The sequence below is a fragment of the Xenopus laevis genome, chromosome 3L (genome assembly GCF_017654675.1).
Source record: "Xenopus laevis strain J_2021 chromosome 3L, Xenopus_laevis_v10.1, whole genome shotgun sequence".
Lineage (NCBI taxonomy): Eukaryota > Metazoa > Chordata > Amphibia > Anura > Pipidae > Xenopus > Xenopus laevis.
In genome coordinates this window covers 22,206,884-22,216,684 of record NC_054375.1, presented here as the reverse complement: position 1 = coordinate 22,216,684, position 9,801 = coordinate 22,206,884, and the positions used below count along the sequence as shown (strand labels likewise).

General features: G+C 39.0%; 1 protein-coding gene across 1 annotated transcript; it reads left to right on the top strand.

Annotated features, from left to right (window-relative positions):
• Nucleotides 1-444: 444 nt before the first annotated feature.
• nmur2.L (neuromedin U receptor 2 L homeolog) lies at nt 445-9,417 on the top strand. The gene is made up of 4 exons (XM_018251944.2): nt 445-1,281; nt 4,783-4,867; nt 5,095-5,220; nt 8,045-9,417. Exons 1-4 carry the CDS (start codon nt 559-561, stop codon nt 8,302-8,304), a joined length of 1,194 nt encoding a protein of 397 aa, XP_018107433.1. The 5' UTR covers nt 445-558; the 3' UTR covers nt 8,305-9,417.
• The last annotated feature ends 384 nt before the right edge of the window (nt 9,418-9,801 follow it).

Sequence of the window (9,801 nt, the reverse complement as noted above, 5' to 3'; positions counted from 1 at the left end):
TTTCTTTTATTTGACTATAATTCAGGCAGAGAAAATACAGGCAGAATCCCCCGCTCTCCAGTTACATCCTTTTCATTGTTACAATAATGATTTCACCAGAGCATCCAATGAGCATCCGTTAGGGGAGGAGATGTCATTCTGTAACAGAGAGCTTTACAAGGCAACTAGTGCTTAATCTCCCAGCAGAAACAAAAACCTGAGATTTTAACATCGGCAGCAGCAGCAGCCACAGAAGCAGCCTTTTTCCATACATCCCCACAGGCAAATTACAGAGAGTGCAGGGGATATATCATCTCATTCTCATTACATGTTTTGTCTTTTGTTTTATTGACTTTTTCTCTTCTTCGCTGTCTTTTCATTATTTGTCTACATTACCATTCAATCTCTGCAAAATATCAACCGAGGAACCATTCACTTTTTTTGTTCCTGGTACCCCTTCTACTGTTTCCTTAAGAAACTTAGCTGTCATTCTTGTATTCCCTGTATTTATTCTTTGTCTTCTTTATTTGTACCTCAACATTCTTGTTGTGATCGTCTTACTTTGATTTTCTTTGTGGGATGGATGACCAGCAGAACATCACTTTCATGTGGCCAAGTCATCTTCCTCCAAACAATTCCATGACGAGAAACCTCAATAGCACAGAAGAGTACTTAGCTTACTTGTGTGGTCCCAAGCGCAGTCGCCTATCACTACCAATGACTCTAGTCTATGCAGCTGTATTTCTTATTGGAGTAATTGGAAATACACTTGTATGCTTGGTCATCTTAAAACATCACAATATGAGGACCCCTACCAACTATTATCTGTTTAGCCTAGCAGTATCTGACCTCCTAGTTCTGCTCCTGGGGATGCCTCTTGAAGTGTATGAAATGTGGAGCAACTACCCTTTCCTCTTTGGTGCCTGGGGTTGCTATTTTAAAACAGTTCTTTTTGAAACAGTCTGCTTTGCCTCCATTCTAAGTGTCACCACTGTCAGTGTGGAGAGGTATGTGGCCATCATCCATCCATTTCAAGCCAAGCTGAAAAGCACTCGGAGCAGGGCTCTCAAAATCCTGGTCATTCTCTGGATCTTCTCTATTCTTTTTTCCATCCCAAACACCAGCACACATGGTATTCTCCTACAGTACTTCCCCAATGGAAGCCTCATCCCTGATTCGGCCACGTGCACTGTAGTTCAACCTCTGTGGATTTATAACTGCATTATCCAAGTGACCTCACTGCTGTTCTATATTCTTCCAATGGGGGTCATCAGTGTCCTCTACTGTCTGATGGGAATAAAAGTAAGTTCCATCCCCATTGTGTGTGTGTTTAAGATATCAGATTGCATTGCAGTTAGGATTCCATTGCTGTGTTAAAATGATTGGATATTTATATGTTATTAATAATAGTTTCTGCTATACAAGTAATGTTAAGTGCTACCTCCTGAGAGAACCCATGCATTTTTTTTCTTAGCATGTTAAATACATGTTTAGAGAATGTTGACATTGCAGAAAGGATGGGGGACCCCAACAGTGTATACTGTTTACAGGAACACAAAACAATAAATACATAGGGGTTATATAGTTTGATTATTTGGAAAATAAACCTTTACAGCCAGGAAAATACAAGCAGGAGATCGCCAAGAGTGAGCTTGCACTTGCATTTGTGACTGTTTTATGGCTTCAAATAAAAAACAACATATATAGTTTAAATTCTCAGTTCATTGAAGCCAAAGCATAACCACTCAAACAGGACATTATTGTATTAGAGAGGGTACAGAGAAGGGCAACTAAGCTGGTAAAAGTTATGGAAAATCTTAGCTATGAGGAAAGACTGGCCAAATTGGGGATGTTCACGCTGGAGAAGAGGCGCTTAAGTGGAGATATGATAACTATGTATAAATATATAAGGGGATCATATAATAATCTCTCTAATGCTTTATTTACCAGTAGGTCTTTCCAGCTGACACAAGGTCACCCATTCAGATTAGAAGAAAAGAGGTTCCGCCTAAATATTAGGAAGGGTTTTTTTTTACAGTGAGAGCTGTGAAGATGTGGAATTCTCTCCCTGAATCAGTTGTGCAGGCTGATACATTAGATAGCTTTAATAAGGGGTTGGATTGCTTTTTAGCAAGTGAGGGAATACAGGGTTATGAGAGATAGATCATAGTACAAGTTGATCCAGGGACTAGTAGTGATGGGCGAATGTATTCGCCAGGCGCGAATTCGCGGCGAATTTGCGCGATTCGCCGCCAGCGAATAAATTCGCGAAACTCCCGCGAAAATTCGCGGAAAAAACGGGCGCCGGCGTTGGATAAACGGGCGCCGGCGTCAAAAACTAGACGCCGGCGCCGTTTCGCGAATTTTTCGCCGTTTCGCGAATTTCGCGCGAAATTCGCAAATTTTCGGCGAAGCGAAACAGCGCAAATTCGCCCATCACTAGGGACTAGCCATTTTGGAGTCAGGAAGGAATTTTTCCCCATCTGAGGCAAATTGGAGAGGCTTCAGATGGGTTTTTTGCCTTCCTCTCGATCAACTAGCAGTTAGGCAGAAACTAAAAGGTTGAACTTGATGGACGTGTGTCTTTTTTCAACCTTACTTAGAATGTTACTATGTTACTTGCCTACGATGCACATGTGCTTTCTTTGATTTAAAATATAATATCCATCCTGGTTCTCTACTTTCAGCCATGGCACTATTTGCAAGGCATTTATATTTTCTCCCTGAGTTTCACTGGGTTTCCTCCACACTCCAAAAACATGCAGGCAGGCTAGCTGTCTCCTGATAAAGCTCCACTGAAAGTCCATGGAAAGTGCCATGGAAAATGCCAGCCCTATACAAATGAAGGATAATAAACATTTTTAAGATTCTGAAACTGTGGCAGTCTTGTTGAATGGTTACCTGACCCAGAACAGAGTTGATACAGAGCCTCTTAGAAATCAGAGAAAATACATGAAATCATGTTACAGAATGCAAATGCTGGTAAAGTTATCGGATGCATTATCCCGAAACCCGTTATCCAGAAAGCTCCAAATTATGGAAAGGCCGTCTCCTGTAGACTCCATTTTATTCAAATAATCCAATTTTTTTTTTAAATGATTTCCTTTTTCTCTGTAGTAATAAAACAGTACCTTGTATATGATCCAAACTAAGAAATAATTAATCCTTCTTGGAAGCAACCCCAGCCTATTGGGTGTATTTAATGTTTACATGATTTTCTAGTAGACATAAGGTATGAAGATCCAAATTATGAGCATTCTGGATAACAGGTCTCATACCTGTATACTGCACTATTAAAGTCACCTAGACATACTGTATTTAGTCTTTACAATTGTCTTGTCTATTACTTGGCTGTCATGATACTTCAGTGCTCATAAGTCACCTCTCGCTGATCCATGATCACCGCTATCTTCATATTCATGTTCTTTCTCATACTAGAGGTGTGCAGCAAATGAGAGGAATCTCAGCCATATTACAGAATCCATTAATAAAATCACAAAACAGGTAGACTAAACAGTATAATGGAGAGAGATGCCTTTCAAAACATAACCCGATCATCTGGTGAATGGTTGATTATGTAACATTCATTGTTAGCATTAATGGAAGACTGGCAGCCCAAAGGACTGTGAACCTGCTGCCTTTCATTAAATATGATGGGTAAGAATTAACCCTTGGTACAATTTATACTGATAATTTTGCCCTTCTCTGTTCACGAGAGGGTTTCAGAATATTAGTGCATCCCGTGTCAAACACATGGGTTTTGGTTTGCTATTATTGCCCTAACTGGCTGTGGCTAAAACAATATAACAAATACAGGTTCAGAGCAGATCAGATCCAATGGTTCTTCTATGTCTAGGGATGAGCAAAACATTTCCTGTGTTTTCCCATGAAAATACGCTACTAGACTGTAATGTATAGTAATAAAATTGTTGCACGGTTTGAAAAATATCATGTTTAAAATGTCCATTGATTCGCACGTGCGCGCCAGCGTCGATTCGCAGATGCGCAACAGCGTCTGTGCGTGAGTGTCTATTGCACATATGTCCCCTTCCACGCCATGGCCAGACAGGTTGCCTAGGGCACCTGCCTGCCCTGGCCCATCTCTGAGAGAGCACTTTTGCACTTACTGCGCTAGCAGAGCCGAATTTCCAGTTTAAAAATCAGAAATTCTGCTCTTAAAGTAACAGAAGCGACTAGTTGTTTGTTGGTTCTAGCCTTGCCTCATGGCGGGAGCAGGCCTACACATTGAGTCAAAACAATGCTTTGCATCTCCAAATTTCCCAAATCTTTTTTTTTGGTAAACAACTAGCAATGTGGGTTAACTGGGTTGAAGACCTCTTTTGTTGAGAATATAACTGTTTTGGTCCGTTTTCTCTTGGACTGACTGGAAGAGACTCATTCTTCAAGCACTCCGATTTATGACCATTGTAAATTCAGCCTTCCAAAGTGTTGGAAGGGTTGTTCATCTTCCAACACTTTTTTTCAGTTCAGTTGGTTTCAGATAGTTAAGCAGAAATGAAGCCTATTTTTCAATTACTAGTATGGGACCTGTTATCAAGAATGCTCGTGACCTGGGGTTTTACGGATAATTTAGATCATACCTAGTCTACTAGAAAATTCCTGTATTTTACAATGTTTTTCTATGGTCCCATCAATCCCAAGTCAGAATACTTTTTCCTGATTTTTACATCCTCCCTGATTTTAAACTGTTTATTTTCTGGTCCCCTGAAAAAACTTAAAAAGGGGTTTCTACTGTAACTGTATTTCCTCTTACGTCTTTGATTATGTCTCTGTCCTATTCAGCTCAGGGGTGACCATTCACTGGAAGCAGATAAAATATCCATGAATGTCCAGAGACCATCTCGGAAATCCATCACTAAAATGCTGTGTAAGTATGCAGCAGGTAAGAAGAGTAATAAACATGCCAGTAGGCACCTTTTTATTGGTCTAGGAGATTCATCTTATCGCTGACAAATGTATTATAAAATTATATGAAACTGGATTCAAGCTGACTAGACTATAGAGCAGATATTAGAAATGTACTGTATGTAAATAAACCAATCAATGAACAGCATTGGGAGCTTTCTATATAATATTCTTTATTTTTCTCTATAGTCGTCTTGGTGATGGTATTTGGTATCTGCTGGGCTCCATTCCATGTGGACAGATTATTCTTCAGCTTTGTGGTAGACTGGACTGAGCCTTTAGCCAATGCCTTCAACTTAACCCATGTGGTGTCAGGTAATGTTTCCACAATCTTAGCAACAGATGTCTATGAAGAATTTCATTCATAGAGGTCTTGGTATATCTAGAAGAAGTAAATCTAGAGCAACTGGACTTGCTGATCATTGAAGACATTTCACTACTCATCCGAGCAGCTTCTTCAGTTCAACTGACTTGCATATAAATTGTAACAATATTACCTTCTGGATCACGGTGAGGACTACCCGCCGCGTTCTTCTTCCTCTTCGTGCACTCTACGCATTTCTGAGTTTTGACGTGGTCGCGTCTGGCGTCATCGCGTTTTGGCGCGTAGTTTGCATATTTAAAGGTACACTTGTCTTGCTTCAATTGACAAACATTATGGTCTATTAGTAGTTCCTAGGTGCGATTTCTAAGTTGTTCTTGACCCTGCCAGACCCTGGCCCAGTCTTGTTGGCTGCCTGTTCTCACCTCTGACTGTACTTTACCACTCTTTCGGATCTCGTCTTGACGCTGTTTTATTGGTATTCTGACTCGGCCTGTGACTCCTTCTACATTCCTGTCTCCTGTACTGCTCTGCCTTTTTGGTGTTTTGACTTGGCCTGTGACTCCGACTACGCTTCTTGTTCTCCCTTCCTATACGACGTGTGGTTCCCTTGCCTGTCCAGAACACTCTTCCTGGTCCTCTCAGGATAAGACCTGGCAGCACCCGAGTAACGGAGGGCTCCTTGAGAAGTGAAAGGTGGTTGCTATAGGTGGGAGATTGTTCTGTGGGAACATAAACTCTTCCAATAATCCAATCAAAGTGAGTTTCACTTGTCACCTCTTTGGATAGTTAAACTGCACCATTGTGATTGGATTATTGGAAGACTTTACATACAGAGGATTTCCTGTACCAGTCAGTTGAACGGAAGGATCAACTCGGATGAGTAGTGAAACATTTTAAGGATTAATCAGCAAGTCCAGTCACTCTAGATTTACTTCTACTAGTTAGCAATCAATGCAGTTTAAAAAAGGGTTTATAAATAGTATTGTTGACAATACTCCAGCACATAAAGGCTTAAAGAGTACTTTGTCAAATACAAGAGTCCTCTGCACTCAACCCATTATCAATATATTTAAGACAGAGACATTTTGTGCATACTGCTACTGAAAAATGCCTTACCCTTTAAACAAAACAGGAATTGTTTGTCCATATATTGCAATATATTTAAGCTGGCCAACTACGTCAAAGTCATCCCATATCTGGCCAGTCCTATGCTCAATTTTATCTTTAAGAATTCTATTGCTTCATTATACATTTTACAAAGGGACTAGGTTTTACCTGCAACTTACTTGCTGCTTTCAAAGTAAAACTCCCATACTTGGCTGCCCTTTTATTAGACACCTGACTATAGTTGGGAAGGGTGGGAGCTACAACATGGAGCTGGTCATTGCTCCTGTATAAACTATAACAAACAAGGGAAAGTTGTGCTCACCACTATTTTTTAAAACCATTAGGCGGGGGTGCAATGAGGCTGTGACCACAAAATACATATAGTCAAATACAAGAGTCCTCTGCACTCAACCCATTATCAATATATTTAAGACAGAGACATTTTGTGCATACTGCTACTGAAAAATGCCTTACCCTTTAAACAATTTTATCTATTTTTGAGAAGAATTATTGGTAAATTAACGGGATTCAGGGTTTTTTTTTTTATTAGAGTGAGAAAAAGGTTCCCCCCCCCTTACAATTAGGTTGGTGTAATAAAATGCTTCCAAGTAGTTTTATTGGGAGTGCAAGAGATTGTACACTGTACCAATGAACAAGGGAGTGGGAAGCCCCTGAAAAGTTTGGTTTTACTTTTGCATTCCCATTAAAACTACTTGTAGGTATTTAATTAAAACACCAAAAAAAAAAGAGTATTTCGGGTTTTGTTAAGTGAATTGGGTGCAAATACTGCTTTGAATGTTCCCTCACAAAGGAACTTAACCACCACTGTGAAAATGATAGATAGCACTAGCAAAATTTTGTCACATTGGGTGCAGTTGTGGCAGATGCAATTATGGTGGAATTGGCAAAACGTAACACTATGGGTAAAAAAAAACTTTGAATCCTAAAATGCACTTTGCACACTCCACTGTATTTACTGTAGATGGAGGACAGCTTTCCCTTTCAAATAACATATATTTCCTCTTGTAGTGGCCCGAATAAAACCAAAAAGAAGAGGCTCTCCATAGCCAAAGATTAAGATAAGATTCTGTTAAAACTGTTATGAAGGGGGTTATTTACTAAAATCCGAAATAATCTCATTATTTTAAAAAAACACGACCAAACTGGTTTTAGCTTATTTATTAATGAAAAATTCAATTCAATTAGATTGCGGAAAAACTAGATGTATTCGAGCGAAAACCCAAATCACTCTAATTTTTAAGGCTTTTTTTTCCAGTCTTTGCCTGAAAACTAAACCCAGCACAGACCATGAAAATTAAGATAGGTCTCTCTCCCATTGACGTACACAGGACCTCAAAAGGTCTGAGATGGCAGATTTTCAGATTTAGGCTTTTTGCAGGTTTTTTTTTTCCTTTTTTTTGTTAAAAAAACTAACATTTTTAGAGATTTCACAACTCAACCTTTAATAAATAACCCCCAAAATGTACACATTTATCAGGGTCACTTTAAATTCAAAACTTAAGACTTATAGGACAAAATGGTCTGTATTGAAATAACAGGGTAATGTAATAAAGGTTTGCACCCATAGCATCCAACCAGCAGGGAACATTTTTGGTCAAGAAAATACTGTATAAAAGAAAAATGAAAAATGCTGTTCTGTAAAGGGGATGTAATAATTCATATCAGTTTATTGTACTTTCTTATTAGGCGTCTTCTTCTACCTCAGCTCAGCTGTCAATCCTTTAATCTACAATCTCCTATCCAAACGCTTTCGCTCTGCATTCCAAAATGTCCTGCCCCCTCTCTTCAAGAGCTGGAAACCCAAGATTCCTGTCCAGGCATTAGCCCCCCAGAAGAGCACCCTCGTTTTGGCTGTTCTAAATCAAATGGACTCAGTAGAAGAAGGGAGCCCAACGTTCCCCCACCGCACCTCTGTCTGCAGTTCCCATCTCTCTACTGTCCTCTGACAGGACAGGACATTTCCAAAAAACAATTTGCATAATCATCCCAGTTTGTGATGTTCCTAAAGTGACACTATTATAGGAACTAGTCTATTATGTCAGATGTATTTTTAAACTTGGGAAAATAAAGAATCTTAGCATTTTTTTGGTGGGATCTCGATTAACGTTATGGTGGCCACGTATAAAGGTGATTAAAATGGCTTGAAAAATGTTCCTGGCACTAATCTAAGCTGAGGAGGGATGGGAGTTAAGGTTCTTATTCTGTGTTTATGTCTCTACCTCCATGGCTGATACAGCTGTGATGTTGGGTATGGAGTAGAGGGAACAGACTTTCAGTACAATTGCACCAACACAGGTAATTTAAATGTAAGAGTTCAAATTGGTTCAGTTCATGCTTGAAAAAAATTCTAGCACTTTTTCGGGATTCAGATGTCTTGTGATTTAAAAGCACCTAATAACGGAAGGTTTGAACAGACGATTGTGTAGAATCCATTTTAAGCATATAATTCTAATTGATGACAAAACAATCCTATTGACTATTTTTAATGTTTAAATGATCTTTAGTAGACTGGGCCTGGTGATGGTTTGGTTATACAAATTATGGAAAGATCCCTTATGTGGAAAACCCCAGGTCTCAAGCATTTCTGATAATAGACCATATACCTGTATTAGTCTGAATGCAAAAATATTGAATCTGGTGCATCCCCAGTGTCAGTATTTGTCTAGGAGTGAGCTTGACAATGCATAGAATATATAGAATGTGCATCCCAGTTGCATTACTATTCTCTATTGAAAGGGGGACATTTTATTATAGTAAAGGGGTAAACCCACCTAAATAAGAATGGAGATGTGACTTATCAAGGGGTGGAGTTGTGGAGACTCTAACTAGGGACCATTTTCATTCATCTCACCCCTTTTGGTGGTTGTTACTGTATGGGGGTGGCCTTCTATTTGTGGGTTAGCCCGTAGAAGTCTAATCATTATTGTGGTATGTGCTGCTTATGCTCATTTGTACATTTCATGGTTTCTTTGTTTTGTTACATTAATAATTATGCTGCTGCCTTTTCATCCCAGAAAAGAATCTGTCAGTACCAGTTAGCTATTTATGCAGTGGGGTGATTTTAAAAAAAGAGTGTGGCGTGGATGATTAATTAAGAAGCTGATCAATTAATTCTCTTTTCTTTAGGGGAACAATATTCCTACTCCGTTATCTGTCACCATAGTCAGTGACTATTCCGTATGAAGAATCCATGCAGATATAAATATATATAATAAATCCTTGGGGCGGGTAAGCTAAATTGCATTCTTGTACATTACAGAGTAACGAAAATTTTACTTTTTCTCTGGAAATCTGAATGTCATCATTTGTCATCATTGTGTTTAATTTTAGAACAAACAGAAAAAGAACTGTGAAACTGAAATTTCACACAATGTTATATATAATTGTACAGATGTGAATATGTCAATCTACAGTGTCTTTGAGTAATAAATACATAAAAATAT

Coding starts and splice junctions, on each gene's coding strand:
- nmur2.L (XM_018251944.2), top strand. CDS start 559: ATGGATGACCAGCAGAACATCACTTTCATGTGGCCAAGTCATCTTCCT. Junction 1,282..4,782: donor ACTGTCTGATGGGAATAAAA/GTAAGTTCCATC, acceptor TGTCCTATTCAG/CTCAGGGGTGACCATTCACT. Junction 5,221..8,044: donor CTTAACCCATGTGGTGTCAG/GTAATGTTTCCA, acceptor CTTTCTTATTAG/GCGTCTTCTTCTACCTCAGC.